Source organism: Musca domestica, unplaced genomic scaffold (assembly GCF_030504385.1).
Source record: "Musca domestica strain aabys unplaced genomic scaffold, Musca_domestica.polishedcontigs.V.1.1 4, whole genome shotgun sequence".
NCBI classification, from domain to species: domain Eukaryota; kingdom Metazoa; phylum Arthropoda; class Insecta; order Diptera; family Muscidae; genus Musca; species Musca domestica.
This window is the reverse complement of record NW_026712328.1, coordinates 9,060,795-9,082,901: the sequence shown is the minus strand read 5'-3', so window position 1 is coordinate 9,082,901 and position 22,107 is coordinate 9,060,795. Positions and strand designations below refer to the sequence as shown.

The following is a 22,107-nucleotide window of genomic DNA, read 5'->3' as shown; positions in this document are numbered from 1 at the left end:
ATCGCAAATTTGAGATGAGACTGGTAACGCTACAAACTACTTTCCCAAAAATACAAAAGTAATTTGATGAACTTACCACAATAGTAAACAAAATTCGGAAATCTGAAAAACAAATAGAAATAAACACCGGAAATCTAGCAAGGAACAGAACAACAATAATGGAATATGATTCTAATCCCTTCAATAATATTCGGAAAACTTTGCGTCATAGACTCCATTATTTTATACAATCAAGACTTTAATGTTATACTAAAAATTAACACTTCACGGATGTCTCTATAGCCTCTGTAGTGTCTGTATCAAAAATTAAAATTAACAATGTGATGAAGTTTTAGATGTAAGAAAATTATAATTTTCCCCGTATGCCATGGCCATCAAATACTAAACCTATAAAACCCCATCATAGCTGTTTGCCAAAGTCATACCGTGGCAGTACAGTCGTCGTGTGCACTACAGCTAATGACACGCAACACTGCCACGATTTAATGATCTTCACCCGATCATAATGATGGGTGATGTAATGATTAGTATCAATAAACGAGTAGCAATTGTTGAAGAAAACAACAAGCAGTACAACGAGACAACACAACACTGTGGCCGTAGTGTATACGATTTGTAACTTTTACATACTAAAGCGTGATTTTTTTGAGGTTAGGATTTTCATGCATTAGTATTTGACAGATCACGTGGGATTTCAGACATGGTGTCAAAGAGAAAGATGCTCAGTATGCTTTGACATTTCATCATGAATAGACTTACTAACGAGCAACGCTTGCAAATCATTAAATTTTATTACCAAAAAGTTGGCAGAAAATTCGCTTTTTTATCGACAAATTTTGTTCAGCGATGAGGCTCATTTTTGGTTGAATGGCTACGTAAATAAGCAACATTGCCGCATTTGGAGTGAAAAGCAACCAGAAGCCGTTCAAGAACTTCCCATGCATCCCGAAAATGCACTGTTTGGTGTGGTTTGTACGCTGGTGGAATCATTGGACCGTATTTTTTCAAAGATGCTGTTGGACGCAACGTTACGGTGAATGGTGATCGCTATCGTTCGATGCTAACAAACTTTTTGTTGCCAAAAATGGAAGAACTGAACTTGGTTGACATGTGGTTTGAACAAGATGGCGCTACATGCCACACAGCTCGTGATTCTATGGCCATTTTGAGGGAAAACTTCGGAGAACAATTCATCTCAAGAAATGGACCGGTAAGTTGGCCACCAAGATCATGCGATTTGACGCCTTTAGACTGTTTTTTGTGGGGCTACGTCAAGTCTAAAGTCTACAGAAATAAGCCAGCAACTATTCCAGCTTTGGAAGACAACATTTCCGAAGAAATTCGGGCTATTCCGGCCGAAATGCTCGAAAAAGTTGCCCAAAATTGGACTTTCCGAATGGACCACCTAAGACGCAGCCGCGGTCAACATTTAAATGAAATTATCTTCAAAAAGTAAATGTCATGGACCAATCTAACGTTTCAAATAAAGAACCGATGAGATTTTGCAAATTTTATGCGTTTTTTAAAAAAAAAAGTTATCAAGCTCTTAAAAAATCACTCTTTAGCTATTGCCAAGAAATAGTTTCAGTGAATGTTAGACCAAGGAATTTGCCACCTTCCAAAAACAGCTGGGCAAGTCCACTACACATTGCTCTAAAAATGAATGAAGTGGCTACTACTGCATTTTGAACGCAGGAAAGGTCCCAGACAGATATCATCTGCCTCATATTCACGATTTTACACGTGGCCTCCGAGGAAAAAAAATTTTAACGATTGATCGTTTCCGTACTTATAATTAAAATCCTATTGTCGCTCATATGCCCGAAGGGCAGAAATCATGACGCCATTTGGACTCTTTGAGTTTGGCTTTATGACATTTGGGTTAAGTATATTGAATGATACCAATTCATCATTACTTATATTAAAATTGACTCAGATGTCACCCAACAAGCAATAGGTTAGTGAGTGGTCTTTCGTTCCATTAACCATGAAAAAATCAGTGTTTGATACATCGGACAATTTGTCTTACGGTACTTAATGTTGCTAATATCATCAAAATACGGAATAAAGGGAGGTACCGTTTTTTGTGGACTATACAAAGACGTGGACCTGCATAGGCAATTTTTCGTCATTCTATCATTAAAGAATAAATACGAAATTTAAAACAATTCCGGTCAAAAATGTAAAATCATGAAGATACCAAATATAGGGAGGTACCCTTATACGATATACGATATCGTGGACCTATGTAGAAAATTCTTCTGTAGGGGATGAAGGAACTCCTGGTGTGAATTTTTAGACAATTCCATTAAAAAATGTGGGTAAAATTATTAAAATACGGAATATCGAAAGGTACAGTTATATGGGGGATAATGCTTTTTTTAGGGGATTAAGTACTCAAAAGAAACTCCTGTGGATTTTTAGACAATTCAATTAGAAAATGGGCCTACAATCATTAAAATTCCGAATATCGGGAAGTACAAATGACAAAATTAATATACCCTCCGTACTATGGTGGAGGGTATAAAAATGTGAAAATACTAGTTCCTATATAATCACACCCTCCATCTTGGAAAGGAGAAACAACACTCTTGCGCCATATTATTAAATAACCCTTAGTTTTTATTACATCATTCCACCGATTTCACTGACATTTGCGGTTCAAAACGAAACAATCTTTAAATTGAATCTGTAACTAACATAATTGTAAATCTGAGATGAACTATTCCAAATGTATACAATAAAAATATTTGGTAATTATCAAATTGTTTTCAGATGCTCCCACCTGTACCTCTAATCAGAGCATTATATATGGTGCAGCAAAACAGGAAGATGTAAAAATTAAATGTACAGTTGACGCAAATCCATACGAAGTGGAATTTACATGGACTTTTAATAACTCTGCAGAAAGCATTGATGTCGCTACCAACCACATTTCTCAAATCGGTAAGTTAATCATATATTCTTCTAGAAATTTCAAAAGCTTTGAAACGCCCTTTCCATATAATTCATTATATTTAATGCAACGATACGAAACAAACAAAATAGTTTCCACTAAAAGTAAAATAAATATATTTTAAATAAAAGTAGTTGGCATTCAATATTCGACTTTCATTTTATACTGCAAAAGCGAGTGGAATCGCTAGGATGATGCTGTGAAAGTCCCCACAATGCTATAATTTTCTCCTGTTTGGTATCTATTCAGATAGAAATTATTATATCTTTTAAAAACTGTGGTAAAAATTCCGAATATTTGGAGGTACCCTATATGGAGATTATAGAAATACTTGAACCCAATAATGTTCTTTAACAGAAGGAAGAAACAATTGCGAACAACTTCATACTGAATACGTACGGTAACTCCACGTTACTGTTACATTGGAGCTATGAAAATACGTTGACCCGTGGAATAATGTGGCAAAAATAATCAAAATACCTAATATCGGGAAGTACCGTCATATAGGGGCTGTACAAAAACGTAAACCTATAAAGCTAATGTTCTGTCACCAGAAGAATAGCCTGTTACTAACTATTAATATAATAATATTGGAACAATTACGTGGAAAAACGTGGCCAAACTCATCAAAATACTGAATATCAGGAGGTACTGTTATAGGGCCCAATACGAACTACAAGTACCATTTTTAGATAACTCCGTGTGGCTACACCCATGGTACAATGAATTCGAGGTAGAACAGAACTACCATATGATTTTAATTTTTTTATTTTTCTGGCTTAATATGTCAACTTCATTTGTTTATGTGTGTGTATTCTTTTCAATAACAAAAAAAAAATCAGAAAATATTCAAATTCGGGTGTTTTCAAAATGCTTATTGCAACGTATGCATCGACAAAATCTACAGTTTTTGTCGCGAAATAAACCATAAGAAATATATAGAACATGATTTTGAAAATAAATTTTGACCTTTCATTCATTTTTCGCGGTTTTAAATTATTTATTCAAAATCAATGCAACAAGTTGTTTGGTTTTTGATTGTTTTGATAGTAATTCTGACATTACAAGCCAAACAGGTAGACCTCTATACTTAGCAATTTTTTCAAAGTTAGCCTACCTTGTCTTCATTGTACCATGGCTACACCATAACATTTTTCCAGGTGAATATTTTTTTAATATAGTAATATGTGTATTTATTTTTGTGTGCGTGATAGTTTTTTCTTTGACTCATACTGAAATGTATATTTTGTATTGCTGTTCTACCTTTTATGGTGGACTATGGAGGCTATATTAAATTTGTCATTCCGTTTGTAACTCCTCGAAATACTTATGTCAGACCTTATAAAGTATCTACTTTCTTGATCAGCGTAAAATTCTAAGTCGATTTAGCTATGCCCGTCTGCCTTCTTGTCTGTCCGTTATAACCACGCTATCTTTCGAACGAATTGACGAATATAACGATACCTCTCTATATTCGGTATTATAGAACTGAATTGTTTCAAATTTCGTATTGGAAGATCTTAATGGGTACTACAACATACGACAAATAACCTATGCAGGCTTACGTCTTTTTATAGCCCCTACATAACGGTACTTCCCAATATTTGGTATTTTTATGGTATTAAAAACATTATATACCGTAATTGATTTTTTTCTGAAAATGTCTAATTTCTTTCCAAATGGTGGAGCGTATTAAAAGGTCGGCCCGGCCCGGCCTGTATTGGTGTTCAGTATAAAATTTTAAGTCGATTTAACGATATCCGTCTGTTGAAAACACGATTGTTGAAAATGATTGGTCTACGTTTTGGTATAGACTCCATATAACTATACCTCCCTATATTCAATATTTCAATAATCCCAATCACATTCCACCAGGAAATTATTTTAAATTTGCTATTTAAGACCAGCAAAAGATAACAATCCCTGTAATTTCTATATATAGGGTGAGATAAAAAACTGCAACAATGTCAAATGCATTTTTTTTTTTTTTGTAAATTTTATTGAATGAAAGCAAAAATGTCGGGAATAGCATCAAATTTTAGAATAATTTTAGATTTGTTCGAAGTGGTCACCCATGGCCTTCAAACGGTCAATGAAACCGCCACACGCTGCCTGAATGTTGCTCTGTGGTATATTGTCCCATTCCCGACGAAGCGCTTGCTTGAGGTGATCGACACTTTGATATTTTTAGTGCCAACCTTGCTTTTTAAAATACTCCAGACACAGTAGTCCAACGGAACGCTGGAAATAAAGCGACGAACCCCTTTTTTTAACATTCTTGGGTGGCGCGAGCTGAGTGCGATGGCGCTGAGTCCTGTTGGAATGTCCAAAGTCTGCCGTGAAAATGTTTGCGTGCCCAAAGCTTTAATACACCCTCCAGAATATTTTCGCGATAATATTTCACATTTATTTTGTTGCGACGTTCGATTAATAAGAGCGGATAGCGACCATCGGCTGTTATGGCGGCCACACTATCACCATTGAATTCAGATATTTTTATATAATTTTTTTTTTACCTAATGGTGGAGGATATTAAAGATATTATTTTTTTCGTTTTTTAGCTCAGATCGTGTGTAAAAAATCAAATTACAGTTTAACATGATTGCATTGTGACTTGGCTCCTGAATCGACAAATACATCTAAATGGGGTTGTAACAAAACGTGGACCAACTACTTTCGTAAGAAAAGTTTTCATCCTATCCGAACAAAAAATATCCGAAATCAATAGATACTGCTATATGGGGTCATATCAAATAAATTTATATTCTCTGAAACCCTGAAGCGTTAAACTACTATATGTGAAAAAATGTGCTTTGTTACATTTTGTGATATATTTTCTTTTACTTTTTGTTATTTTTTATATTTTTTATTTTTTGTTATTTTTTTTATTTTTACCCTCCACCATACTATGGAGGGTACATTAATTTTGTCATTCCGTTTGTAACTCCTCGAAATACTCATGTCAGACCCAACAAAGTACATATATTCTTGATCAGCGTAAAATTCTAAGACGATTTAGCCATGTCCGTCTGTCTGTCTGTGTGTCTGTCTGTCTGTCTGTCTGTCTGTCTGTCCGTCTGTCTGTCTGTTGTAATCACGCTATCTTTCGAACAAATTGAGATAGAATGCTAAAATTTTGCACACATGTATATTTTGCCAGTAGGCAGGTTAAGTTCGTAAATGGGCAATGTAGGTCCAAGTTATCATATAGCCCCCATATAACGGTACCTCCCGATATTCGGTATTTTGATGATTTTAGCGACATTATTCACCGGAATTGTTTCAAATTTGGCATTTGAGATTCTTAAGGGATACTACAGCGTAAGACAGAAAATTATCTGTGCAGGTCTACGTCTTCGTGTAGCCCCCATATAACGGTACCCCCCCGATATTCGGTGTTTTGATGATTTTAGCGACATTATTTAGCGGAATTGTTCCAAAATTGGTATTTGAAGTTCGTAATAGATACTGCAGCATAAAACAGAAAATGGGCCATGTAGGTCCACGTCTTCATATAGCCCCAGCATTTTGATGATTTTAGCGACATTATTTATCGGATTGTTTCAAATTTCGCATGTGAAGTTCGTAATGGATACTTCAGCCCATGCCAGAAAATTGTCTGTGCAGGTCCACGTTTTCGAATAGCCCCCATATAACGGTACCCCCCCCCCCTATTCGGTATTTTAATGATTTTAACTACATTATAAACTGATCTTTCTTCAAGTTCACATTTAAATTATTGTAATAACTTATGACAAAATGTGCCTATGCAGGCCCACGTCGTCGTATAAGCACTCGGTATTCTTAAGATTTTAACAGAACTTTTAACGGATTTATTTTTGGAAATTGCACCAAATGGTCGGCCCGGCCGAACTTACAGCTTTTTTACTTGTTATTTCTATTTTTGTTTACAATTCGATACTTGGAGTTTACTGGGTTCTTGTGGCAGATCATTGTCTATAGAGGTTTACATTCTGCAATAGCCTACATATTTCGATACCTCCCGAAATTCGGAATTCTAATGATTTACCCACATTTTTAACAAAATTGAATTTTTAAACCTCGTAATAAATAACGACAACTGTAACAGGAAAACGGTTCCATCCACCTAACGTTATTTTGAAGACAATGGATCCAATATTCAATCTCGATGCTTTTATTTATGGTGCAGACCCCATATAACCCCCACTTTATGGTTTGGAGGACTTTTACGCAATCTCCAACCAATTTGAATTGAAATAAGGAATATAAAATATCTATACTATTACTTTTTAAGGGCTTAATGCTTACTTGTTTTAATGACGCCATTCACTTCATTAATAACGTCATATAGCTAATGTTATTAGTGTTAGATTTGTGTTATCTAATTTTTCCTAGTGCTTTATACGACCATCTTCATCTAAGGCTCAGTTTTATTAATTCTCGATGCTGTACTAAACAAATGCAAATTGTATGTACAAATAATTGACATGAGTAGATTTAGCAGAGCATATTTAGCAGGCATTGATGCTCGAATTCAGTTTGGTAGTTCAAATAAACTCATGAAGATTGATAAACATGCACGATCCAAATAATCAATAAAATTCAAGAACTTTAATCAAGTCAATCAAAATCAGAATCTACCATAGCAAATATAAATTAAGATACAGCCCACATTTTGCGATTGTTTAGTTTTGTATAAACTGTACATGTTGTAAAAATAGTTTGTGTTGAATGTACTTCTTTAAATTCTTATCTCATTTTTATTTGTCTTTTCCGAAGAATGTAAATTAGTTAAATAAAGAAAACACTTAAGATGCATGTGTTTTCCATATGCTAGGTTTATGGTCGGTAATAAATAATGTAATAAATGTCACGGTCATAAATAGAAGACAAGAAAGGGTCGATCACAAATTAGGTACGTTTCGTTTCCCCCCGCAACGTAATGTGTGCGTATTAAAGGACTGCAAATGTGACAATTTTCTCTCTTTACGCCATGGAGAAAAAACGCTCGTCATGTTGTGCCCTGTTTAATCAAACGCATAACAGTACGTGACATCCAACCAAATGCTCGATGTTCCTTGTGGGTACTTTATACCTCGGCAGAGAATTATCTATATAGGTCCACAATATCGTATAGCCCCTTATAACGGTACCCCCCGATATTCGGTATTTTGCTGATTTTACCCACATTTTTCAACGGAATTGTCTGAAAATCCACACAAGGAGTTCCTTGTGGGTACTTTATACCTCGGCAGAGAATTGTCCATATAGGTCCACGATATCGTATAGCCCCCATGTAACGGTACTCCCCGATATTCGGTATTTTGATGATTTTACCCACATTTTTCAACGGAATTGTCCGAACATCCACACAAGGAGTTCCTTGTGGGTAATTTATACCTCGGCAGAGAATTATTTATATAGGTCCACAATATCGTATAGCCCCCATATAACGGTACCCCCCGATGTTCGGTATTTTGATGATTTTACCCACATTTTTGAACGGAATTGTCTGAAAATCCACACAAGGAGTTCCTTGTGGGTAGTTTATACCTCGGCAGAGAATTATTTATATAGGTCCACAATATCGTATAGCCCCCATATAACGGTACCCCCCGATATTCGGTATTTTGATGATTTTACCCACATTTTTCAACGGAATTGTCTGAAAATCCACACAAGGAGTTCCTTGTGGGTACTTTATACCTCGGCCGAGAATTATCTATGTAGGTCCACGATATCGTATAGCCCCCATGCAACGGTACCCCCCGATATTCGGTATTTTGATGATTTTACCCAAATTTTTCAGCGGAATTGTCTGAAAATCCACACAAGGAGTTCCTTGTGGGTAGCTTATACCTCGGCTGAGAATTGTCCATATAGGTCCACGATATCGTATAGCCCCCATGTAACGGTACCCCCCGATATTCGGTATTTTGATGATTTTACCCACATTTTTCAACGGAATTGTCTGCAAATCCACACAAGGAGTTCCTTGTGGGTACTTTATACCTCGGCAGAGAATTATCTATATAGGTCCACAATATCGTACAGCGCCCATATAACGGTACCCCCCGATATTCGGTATTTTGCTAATTTTACCCACATTTTTCAAAGGAATTGTCTGAAAATCCACACAAGGAGTTCCTTGTGGGTACTTTATACATCGGCAGAGAATTGTCCATATAGGTCCACGATATCGTATAGCCCCCATGTAACGGTACTCCCCGATATTCGGTATTTTGATGATTTTACCCACATTTTTCAACGGAATTGTCCGAACATCCACACAAGGAGATCCTTGTGGATACTTTATACCTCGGCAGAGAATTATTTATATAGGTCCACAATATCGTATAGCCCCCATATAACGGTACCCCCCGATGTTCGGTATTTTGATGATTTTACCCACATTTTTTGAACGGAATTGTCTGAAAATCCACACAAGGAGTTCCTTGTGGGTAGTTTATACCTCGGCAGAGAATTATTTATATAGGTCTACAATATCGTATAGCCCCCATATAACGGTACCCCCCGATATTCGGTATTTTGATGATTTTACCCACATTTTTTAACGGAATTGTCTGAAAATCCACACAAGGAGTTCCTTGTGGGTACTTTATACCTCGGCAGAGAATTGTCCATATAGGTCCACAATATCGTATAGCCCCCATATAACGGTACCCCCGATATTTGGTATTTTGATGATTTTACCCACATTTGTCAACGGAATTGTCTGAAAATCCACAAAAGGAGTCCCTTGTGGGCATTTTACCTCCTCAAAATGAAGTGTCTATATAGGTCCACGATATCGTATATCCCCCATATAACTGTAACCTCCGATATTCGGTATTTTGATGATGTTAGCCACGCTTTTCATTGGAATTGTCTTAAAATCAACACAAGTAGTTCCTTGTGAGTACTTCACCCCCTGAGAGAGAATTGTCTATACAGATCCACGATATCGTATATCCCCCATATAACGGTACCTCCCGATATTCGGTATTTTATGATTTGACCCACATTTTTCATCGGAATTGTCTGAAAATCCACACAAGGAGTTCCTTGTGGGTACTTTATACCTCGGTAGAGAATTATCTATATAGGTCCACAATATCGCATAGCCCCCATATAACGGTACCCCCCGATATTCGGTATTTTGATGATTTTACCCACATTTTTCAGTGGAATTGTCTGAAAATCCACACAAGGAGTTCCTTGTGGGTACATTATACCTCGGCAGAGAATTATCTATATAGGTCCACAGTATCGTATAGCCCCCATATAACGGTACCCCAAGATATTTGTTATTTTGATGATTTTACCCACATTTGTCAACGGAATTGTCTGAAAATCCACAAAAGGAGTCCCTTGTGGGCATTTTACCTCCTCAAAATGAAGTGTCTATATAGATATCGTATATCCCCCATATAACTGTAACCTCCGATATTCGGTATTTTGATGATGTTAGCCACGATTTTCAATGGAATTGTCTTAAAATCAACACAAGTAGTTCCTTGTGAGTACTTCACCCCCTGAGAGAGAATTGTCTATACAGGTCCACGATATCGTATATCCCCCATATAACGGTACTTCCCGGTATTCGGTATTTTATGATTTGACCCACATTTTTCATCGGAATTGTCTGAAAATCCACATAAGGAGCTCCTTGTGGGTACTTTATACCTCGGCAGAGAATTATCTATATAGGTCCACGATATTGTATAGCCCTCATATAACGGTACCCCCGATATGGGGTATTTTGATGTTTTTAGCCATATTTTTCAACGGAATGGTCACAAGGGGTTCTTTGTACACAAGGGGTTCTTTGTGAGCACTTTACCCACCGACAGAGAATTCTCTATATAGGTTAACGATAACGTATAGCTCCCATATAACGGTACCCCGCGATATTCGGTATTTTGATGATTTTAGCCACATTTTCCAATCGTATTGTCTGAAAATCCACACACGGAGTTCCTTGTGAGTACTTTACACGCAGACATAGATTTGTCTTTATAGGTCCACAATATCGTATATCCCCCCATATTTCGGCACCTTCCTATATTAGATATTTTAAAGATTTTAAAAGAATTTTTATTGGATTTTATTTTTTTGAAAATTTTCTAATTCGTTCCAATGGTGGAGGGTATTCAAAGTTCGGCCCGGCCGAACTTGCTACTTTTTTACTTGTTTCTATTCATTTATTGATGTCAATGCACATTTTGTTATTGAACTCAATTTTATATTTACGCGGTGTTTGTTACTTCAAAATTGCAGCGCACACAAAAACACATCCTCACCGTCGAAAGTAACACACACACACTCTCTCAATTTAAGCACACGTACACAAATGACACACAATTTGACGATGACACGGTTCGATGTCATCGTTGACACCCTGCATTTTTCGAGAACACCATGCAAATATTCGAGTCAGCCATGCCACGATCGAACCTTAGACAATGGCACACATGAATCAAAATGGGGGATGTTGTTGGTTGTCATTGCTTTTCAAATACATAGCGCATGATTGAGTAGACAAAGTCAGTGTGTCGAAAAAAGCATAATTCATATAATCGTCTTGTGCAGGCCTTTAGTGCGTATTTAGGCACAGCGTGTATTAGTAAATAAATGCTTGTGTAAATGTATTACATGTTAAGAAAATATTGTAAATATATTAAGTTCCCTTCCAGACACGGTACGAGAAACATCATCTTGCGGCGTTTTCTTTTTCTAGTTACACTGCTTTGTGATGAGGTTAGGAATCGACATCATCAGCAATATTAAGCTTTGAAATTTGGCACACTAGTATGTATTTCGGTAGTTAAGACTTACAATAAATGTAAGCAGAAAATTATTGTGTAGGTTCACATTTCGGTACAGCGCCTATATAACCACTTTATGGTACTTTGAAAACTGCCACAATTTCATGGTGTGTGTGAAACACTTTGAAATATTGAAACCAGGTACCCCACTGTAGAGGGTTTGGAACTTATTTTTGCACTTATTTGTCCAAACATCACTTAAAACGTTGGAGGGTATCATTGACCTCTAGCTGTTAACACAGTGCAACATTAAATTTCGAAAATAAAAAAGCTGGCACCGAATTCTTTAAAGTAAATCAATATAAAGTAAAGTATAAAGAAGATCACAATGGTTCATTTTCGACCTCACAAATTGAAGTTCCCTTTGGTAAAATTGTTCTGTTAATATAAATAAAGCATTAAGAATTATGAGCGCTGGCTGTGTTGTCTCGTTAATTCACCACAAAATACGTGGTTGGATCCGAGTATAGAAGGGCGACCAAACTTTAAATTGGGGACTGTCAGACCCAGACACGAAGGCAGCCACACTTGACGCGGTAAATGTAACCATCATGACTTTAGTACTGCGGCATCCTGGGAACCTATCCTTGCATCCTTAGGCGAGTCCTTTATTATCCTTGGCGAGTCCTTTATTAGTATTGATGAGTCCTTTATTATCCTCGACGACCCCTTTATTATCCTAGAATATCCTGTACTGCTTGAGTACTTATTAAGGTCTCTTGCAACCCTATCCTAGATCCTTGTAGTGCTTGAGTAATTATTAAGGCCTCTTGTAATCGTATTTTCGAATATCTTGTAGTGCATGATTGCATATTAAGGTCTCTTGCAACCGTATTCTAGATGCTGGTAGTGCTTGAGTACATATTAAATATCCTTGTACATATAAAGTATCCTTGATCCTTGAAGTGCTTGAGTACTTATTAAGGTCTCTTGTAACCGTATCCTAGATCCTTGTAGTGCTTGAGTACTTATTAAGGTCTATTGCAATCGTATCCTTGAATATCCCATAGTGCTTGATTACTTATTAAGGTGCATTGCAACCGTATCCTAGATCCTTGTAGTCTGCTTGAGTAATTATTGCGGTCTCTTCCATCCGTAGCTTATGAATACCCCTGTATCCCACTTCACCCTTAGTCCAACAACAAGTAGAGTCGAAGAACCTTCCCCGTATCCCTGGGAGCCGGTAGAGTACTTAGCCAGGTCTCATTCCAACAACCACCAACCCTTCGTATCCCTAGGCTACTTACTCAGGTCTCGTATCAACAAACCCCAGTGAGCCCATCCGGAAGCCTGTGGACGACGGACCTTAGTGAAGCAATTTAGCCTTCGTAGAAACTAAGAAATTTAATTTTTTTCATTATACAATCCAATCTCTCTATCAGTGAATAAAAGAAAACGATTTATTGAACAACAAACCGCACTAGTCTTTCTCTCTCACATATTCGTTACGGTTACGCCAAAAAATCTGAAAGAAGTTTTTGAACTTCAAACAAGTAAAAAAAACTAAGTTCGGTCAAGTCGAACGATTTGGAAATCTACGAAAGTTTTTATCATAGGCTGTGGTACCCACTAGGACCTGAAAATACGAAATTTGAAACAATTATCTTGAAGAATGTCGCTAAAATCATCAAAATACTGAATATTGAGAGGTACTATGATATGCGGCTATACGAGAACTTGACCTAAATGCCCCATTTACGAACTATACCTGCCTACTGGCAAAATACACATGGGGCAAAATTTTAGATTTTCATCTCAATTCATTCGAAAGATGCTTACAACATGCAAACAAACTTACATACAAACATACGGACATTGCTAAATTAACTTAGAATTTTAATCGGGGGTTACAAACTGAATGACAAGGTTAATATACTCCCCATAGTATGGTAGACGGTATAAAAATAAAGTTGTGCTGAACTTTATTTGGCTCTATATTTTGAAAGTTTCTGCCACAATATTCAACCACATTAAATGATAATATGAGATTCGGTATTTAGGTTATTTTTTATTTTCATTAAAACGGATTGATATTCTGGTTTGACTTATTTTATTTTCATCTTATATTATGGTGGCCCGCGCGAACTCAAAGCCGTTTTATACCCTTCACAATGGAAATGAGGGTATATTAAATTTGTCACTTCCTTTAAAACCTATTGGTAGTACGCTATGCATATTTTCGATATTTTTAATATGAGTTAAAATATTTTATACTCAAATGCCAAAACATCTAATTACAAAGTTTGATGCCAATCGATTAAAATATAACAAAATATCCAAAAACTTAAGTTACTGGTACACGAACACTTTTGATATCGTAGCATCATGATACAGATGTACCAATCAAACAGCAATATTAGGTGTGATATTTTATAATATTTTTGGGCAACTTGTTGTTCAATTACTCAAAGTACAGTAAATAAGAGCGAACTGGAAGCTATTTACATAACGGGGTTACGGAGTGTCTACAAATCTTCACTGAGAAAATTAACTTACTAAAAATATAAAAATTACCAAGTAATTAAAAAGTCCTATTTTTGCGCAATAGAGTACAAGGTAGGACAGACTCATGATAAAAAAATTCAGTTAGTCGCATCGTTACAGCTGCTGGTACAAAGCGATTACCTTTATAGACAATGTTATACCAAAGAACGTTAAAAACAATTACAAACTCTATTCAAGCTCTAAATAACGAGTTGTTAAATATTCCGTTAGGATTGTGTCCTTTATCGTCAATATACAAATATCGGGAGACATAGTTATATAGGGTTATATGTGCTAAAAAAGCACGATTGCAACAGAGAGGGGGTCGCACTGACAGGCAGACAGATGGGCATCGCTAAGTTGTAGTGTCTAAAGCGAGTGCTTCGAAGGGTTACATTCCGAATGACGAAGTTACTTTTTCGGTATTTAGGTGACATTAAACACATTGCTTAACTAACCTCATTTCTTAAAATTGGGTATTTAAAGCTTTGGCACAAATGAAACCCCTTATATGAGGGCTATAACAAGTTAAAAAGCAGTAAGTTCGGCCAGGCCGAACTTTGAATACCCTCCACCATTTGGAATGAATTTGGAAATTTTCGAAACATATAATCTGTTAAAAATTCTTCTAAACTCTTAAAACTACCGAATATAGCCGCTATATTGGGGTCTATAAAATATAGCCGTTATATTGGGGTCTACATGGGCATTGTTTGTCATAAGCCGTTACCATATTCAAATTCGAAACTTGAAATAAAAATTAAATAAAATAGCTAAAATCATTAAAATACCCTATATAGGGAGGCATCGTTATATCGAAGCTATACGAAGACCTGCAAAGACAATTTTCTGTCATAGGCTGTAGCATCTATTACGATCTTCCAATACGACATCTCAAACAACTTCGGTGAGTATTGTACCTAAACACGTCAAAATTCCGAATTTAGGGAGGTATTGACATATGGGGCCTGGACCTGCATAGACAATTTTCTGTCACAGACTGTAGATCCCATTACGAATTCTAAAAACGTAATTTGAAACAATTCCGGTGAACAATGACGATAAAATAATCAAAATACCGAATATTGGGGGGTACCGTTACGTGGGGCTATACGAAGACGTGACCTGCGTAGAAAATTTTCTGTCATAGGCTGTAGTATCCATTAAGAACTTCAAATACCAAATTTGAAACAATTCCAGTGAATAATGTCGCTAAAATCATCAAAAATACTGAATATGGGGAGGTGCCGTTATATAGGGTCTATACGAAGACGTAGACCTGCACAGACAATTTTCTGTCGTAGGCTGTAATATCCCTTTGGAACTTCAATTACCAAATTTGAAACAATTCCGGTTAATAATGTCGCTAAAATCATCAAAATACCGAATATCGGGGGTACGGTATATGGGGGCTATATGAAGACGTAGACCTTTATGGCCCATTTTCTGCTTTATGCTGCAGTATCTATTACGAACTTCAAATGCCAAATTTGAAACAATTCGGGTGAATAATGTCGCTAAAATCATCATAACCTGCCTACTGGCAAAATATACATGTGTGCAAAATTTTAGCCTTCTATCTCAATTTGTTCGAAAGATAGCGTGATTACAACAGACAGACGGACATGGCTAAATCGTCTTAGAATTTTACGCTGATCAAGAATATATATACTTTGTTGGGTCTGACATGAGTATTTCGAGGAGTTACAAACGGAATGACAAAATTAATATAACCTCCATAGTATGGTGGAGGGTATAATAATTGAAATTACGCCTTAACGAAGTGGTCGTGTTTCTTTTCTCACTTTCTACATTTAATTGTGCATATATGTGGGAGTACAGCGATCACCTTTATAGACAATGTTATACCAAAGAACGTTAAAAACAATTACAAACTCTATTCAAGCTCTAAATAACGAGTTGTTAAATATTCCGTTAGGATATTTGTCCTTTATCAAATATACAAATATCGGGAGACATAGTTATATAGGGTTATATGTGCTAAAAAAGCACGATTGCAACAGAGAGGGGGTCGCATTGACAGGCAGACAGATGCGCATCGCTAAGTTGTAGGATCTAAAGCGAGTGCTTCGAAGGGTTACATTCCGAATGACGAAGTTACTGTTTCGGTATTTAGGTGACATAAACCACATTGCTTAACTAACCTCATTGCTTAAAATTACGTATTTAAAGTTTTGGCTCAAATGGAACCCCTTATATGAGGGCTATAACAAGTTAAACAAGTAACAAGTAAAAAAGCAGTAAGTTCGAACTTTGCCGAACTTTGAATACCCTCCACCATTTGGAAGGAATTAGAAATTTTTCAAAAACACTAAAATCCATTAAAAATTCTTTTAAAATCTTTAAAATATCTAATATAGGAAGGTGCGATATGGGGGATATACGATATTGTGGACCTATAAAGACAAATCTATGTCTGCGTGTAAAGTACTCACAAGAAACTCCTTGTGTGGATTTTCAGATAATTCCATTGGAAAAGTGGCTAAAATCATCAAAATACCGAATATAGGGGAGTACCGTTATATGGGGGATATACGATATTGTGGACCTATATAGACAATTCCGTTTCAGGGGTAAAAGGCGCACAAAGAACTCGTGTGTGGATTTTCAGACAATACGATTGGTAAATGTGGCTAAAATAATCAAAATACCGAATATCGCGGGGAATCGTTATATGGGAGCTTTACGTTATCGTTAACCTATATAGAGAATTCTCTGTCGGGGGGAAAAGTGCTCACAAAGAACCTCTTGTGTTCAAAGAACACCTTGTGACCATTTCGTTGAAAAATATGGCTAAAAACATCAAAATACCGAATATCGGAGGTACCGTTATGTGAGGGCTATACGATATCATGAACCTATATAGATAATTCTCTGCCGAGGTATAAAGTACCCACAAGGAACTCCTTGTGTGGATTTTCAGACAATTCCGATGAAAAATGTGGGTAAAATCATAAAAAAATGCGGAATATCGGGGGGTACCGTTATATGGGGGATATACGATATCATGGACCTGTATAGACAATTCTCTCTCGGGGGGTGAAGTACTCACAAGGAACTACTTGTGTGGATTTTAAGACAATTCCATTGAAAAATGTGGCTAACATCACCAAAATACCGAATATCGGGGGGTACAATTATATGGGGGATATACGATATCGTGGACCTATATATATAGACAAATCTTTTTGAGGGGGTAAAATGTCCACAAGGGACTCCTTTTGTGGAATTTCAGACAATTCCATTGAAAATGTGGCTAAAATCATCAAAATACCGAATACCGTTGGGCTACCGTTATATGGGTGCTATACGATATTGTGGACCTATACAGATAATTCTCTACCGAGGTATAAAGTACCCAAAAGGAACTACTTGTGTGGATTTTCAGACAATTCCATTGAAAAATGTGGCTAAAATCATCAAAATACCGAATATCGGGGGTACCGTTATATGGGGGCTATACGATATCGTGGACCGATATAGCCCATGTAGCGTGATTACAACAGACGGACAGACGGACGGGCAGGGCTAAATCGTCTTAGAATTTTACGCTGACCAAGAATATATATACTATGTTGGGTCTAAAATGATTATTTCGATGAGTTACAAACGGAATGACGAACTTAATATACTCCCATACTTTTTTTGGTGGAGGGTATAAAAAAGCAGTAAGTTCGGCCGGGCCGAACTTTAAATACCCTCCACCATTTCGAACGAATTTGAAAATTTTCGAATAAGATAACATTCGCCAAAAATTTTGTTAACATTTTAAAAATACCGAATATAGCCGTTATATTAAGGCCTGCACGACGTGTCACAAGCCATTACCATATTCAAATTCGAAACTTGAAATAAACGGTGAATAATGTAGCCAAAATCATAAAAATACCGTACATAGCAAGGTACCGTTATATAGGAGCTATACGAAGACCTCGACCTGCATAGACAATTTTCTGTCACAGGCTGTAGCTTCCATTACGAACTACAAATACGACATCTCAAACAATTCCGGTGGGTATTGTACTTAAAATCGTCAACATACCGAAAATACGGAGGTATTAGGTATGGGGGATATGCACAGAAAATTTTCTGTCTTTGGGTGTAGAATCCATTTCGAACTTCAAATACCAAATTTGAAATAAACAAGTGTGCAAAACTTTAGCCTTCTATCTCAATTCATTCGAAAGATAGCGTGATTACAACAGACAGACGGACGGACAGACGGACATCGCTAAATCGATTTAGAAGTTTACGCTGATCAAGAATATATACTTTATTGGATCTGATATGAGTATTTCGAGGAGTTACAAACGGAATGACAAAGTTAATATACCCTCCATAGTATGGTGGAGGGTATAAGAATAACAACAAATGGCTCTCAACCAGAAGACCTACATATTGGCCTACAGATATTTACAAAATACCAGATTTACTGGTCACTGTGATGAATTAAATTCAGACCACACGCCAATTCGTCTAAACGTTGCAACTAGTCCTTGCCATATCTCTACACAATCGGCTTATTTTCCTCGCAAAACAAATGTACATTTCTATCAAAATTTTATTGATAGTCTTTTAAATTTAATTATATCTCTCAAAACTGCAGACGAAATTGATGATGCTGTACAACATTTTACTAAAGTAATACATGAAGCAGATTCTTTGGCCGGGATATGATAAAATCGATGCTGAAGCGTTTCATTTCTGCTAAAAAGAGAATCGTTTTTCTTACAACATTATGCATTATGCCATTTAACATTACATTTCAATCGCAATGGAAACATGCTAATATTATCATGATTAGGCAAAATCATACAACACCTGAACAATGTCATAGGATTTTGAAATTAATAACGGAGTCATTAGAAAAAAAATTTACTGTCCGTCCCCATTTTTGGATGTCAACGAAGCTTTCGACCTAAACTAAACTTTCGACCTACTAAAATTATATTTGAGTGACTGAATCTTTTACGTTTTGGTAAATGTTGATGAATCCGATATAGGGAGAATGGTCTCTGGAGTGCCACAAGGCAGCGTATTGGGACCAATATTGTACTCACTATACACTTCTGACATACCCGTGAACTCAGATATTACATTAGCATTACAGCAATTTTGGCAGCTTATAAAGATTATGTCGAATCATCAGAGATGGTGCAGAGACAACTTAATAGACTTGAAGTATGGTTTTATAAATGGAACATATGAATCAATCCTGATATATCTACTCAAGTAAATCGGAAAGGAGATTGTCCTGAAGGATTGGACCGATATTGTCCGTTTTTGCACCTGACCTACCACTGACGCAAATATTAGGATTTGCAAAGTTGGTGCAAAAAAATATGTATTTTTTTATTGAAAATTTCGACCTTTCGTGGGAGAGATACTAGAAGGAGTGGACCGATATATTCCATCTTAACACCATACCTTGGGTTAATATAAATAATGGAATGTGTTAAATTTGAAGACAACCGAACTCTTACATCACATTATTTTGAGAGTTGTAATTATTCAAAATGTTGACCCTTTGTGGGGGAGGTACCAGAAGAAGTGGGCCGATATTGTCCGTTGTCGCACCTGACCTAGCACTGACGCATATATTAGGATTTGCATAGCTGGAGCAAAATCAGATTATCTTTTCTATTTCTTTGCAAAAAAATGTATTTTTTGAAAATTTCAACCATTTGTGGGGGAAGTACCAGAAGGAGTCGACCGATATATTCCATCTGAACACCAGACCTTGGCCTAATATAAATATTGGGATGTGTGAAATTTGAAGACAATCGGACTCTTACATCACATTTTATGAGAGTTGTAATTATTTAAAATATTGACACTTTGTGGGGGAGGTACCAGAAGAAGTGGACCGAAATTGTCCGTTTCGCACCTGACCTAGCACTGACGTTAATATTAGGATGTGCAAAGTTGGAGCAAAATCGGATTATCCTTTCACTTTCTGTTAAAAAAAATATATTTTTTGAAAATTTCGACCTTTTGTGGGGGAGGTACCAAATATTGCGATGTACCAAGTTTGGACCAAATCGGATATTCCCTTCGAGAGTTATCGTGCGCACCAGCCAGACAGACAGACGGACGGACATCGCTAGATCGACTCCAAATATTTTGAAACGGGGTTGGTCTAAAGAGACCTAGGGTCTAAAACCGTTATTTCGACTAGGCACGTTTTGACCGTATCAAATGATATATACCCTCTGTAGCCATATGGCTGCGGGTATAACCAGAAAAGTGTACTGGCTAATTGGCCCTAGATCAGAACTCAGCCTTCAAAATAAAGTTTTGCTTTATAATGTGGCGTTTCCACTGCACTTGATTCGCTCTCCATTCGTTGTTTGACCCTTAACTATGAAAAAACTACCTAATTCTTCACACAAAATTTCCTGAGCGAACACTCATATTTGAACGTTGTTCAAATCAAATCACTCTCAGAACAACAAAAAATATGTCCCATCCCTAACAAATGAGAGAATTTATCGAAAAAATAAATTATGACATTTAAAAATTATAAAAAGAAAAATTTAATGAAATTTTAAAAATTTTTGGGAAGACTGAAAATTATGAATGAAACTACAATGTTGAATGGAGTATGTACATTCAAACGAAAGTAAATTTTGTTTTCTCTCTCATTCGAGGTACGCATTTGGTCCACAAGTTAAAATTTCTACAGAAAACTGCCAACAAAATAATCAATATTTTCAAAATGTTTCTATCGGCAGAAAAAATGTTTGACAAGTGTCTCTCCAGCAGAATTTAAAAATGGAAAAACACAAAAATACGTTCAAAATGTCAACATTTACACAAAAAGCTGAAAAGGTGAATGAAAATTGTAAAATTAATGATATAATAAATCTTTGGGAGAAAAACAATAATTTCTTATATTCATATTAGTGAGAATTTCATGTATTTTCGTATACATTCCCTTTAAAATCAACAAACAATTTTTTTGAAAAAAGGAATTATTTTACTATGAATTACGAATCGTGCCGTATGAACGGGTTAATTCGTGTACCTAATTCTGAGAGCGAACAACGTTGTTCGGTTTCCAATGGAAACATGCTATAAAACTATTCTGAAACCAGTTTGTTCTTATACGTAATCATATTTCAACAATCTTTACAAATTTGAATAATTTTTCATTCAAAAATTTCAATCTTAATATTGGTTTGACAGTTCATTCTTCCAGGAGCTCCGTTGATGCACTCTACAATGCTGTTACTGCATGCATGGTATCTGAATACGGGTAGATGCGTCAGCACTTGTGAACATTTATATATAAAATATATAAAAGAATGACTTAAAAATACTATTTTCTCATACGTTGCGTTCAAAGGCTGTTATGATTGCTTTTCCGAGCAAGTTTGATTAAATGCAAATGCGAATTTTAAAATTGTGTTGATAGTTTATTGTACAAGCAGCTGTGTTAATGCGGCTAGCTGTTTTATTTTGCGTGCGTGTGGGCAACTGTTATGATTGCTTTTCCGAGCAAGTTTGATTAAATGCAAATGCGAATTTTAAAATTGTGTTGATAGTTTATTGTACAAGCAGCTGTGTTAATGCGGATAGCTGTTTTATTTTGCGTGCGTGTGGGCAACTTTTTTCTTGTAAGACTTTTTCGAAAATATTTAGAAATTCAGTTAGAGAATAACAAAACTTAAAAATGAAAAAAGTTGGCCACACACATGCCAAATACTACAGCTAGCCGCATTAAAACACCTGCTTGTACAACCGACTTCTTGATCGACCTCCGATAGTGGAAGCTATGAAAATTTGGAAAATTTTTGAACAGGAACCACCTACAAGTGGAACCAAAAAAAAAAC

General features: G+C 36.2%; 1 protein-coding gene across 4 annotated transcripts in view; it reads left to right on the top strand.

Moving 5' to 3' along the window:
• LOC101896953 (hemicentin-1) overlaps nt 1–22,107 on the top strand; it is a 1,222,160-nt gene that overhangs the window by 863,955 nt on the left and 336,098 nt on the right. For all 4 annotated transcript variants that reach the window (XM_059126810.1, XM_059126809.1, XM_059126813.1 and 1 more), the window contains exon 10: nt 2,776–2,946. In XM_059126810.1, coding sequence (XP_058982793.1) covers nt 2,776–2,946 — 171 coding nt within the window. The remainder of the gene's footprint in view (nt 1–2,775; nt 2,947–22,107) is intronic.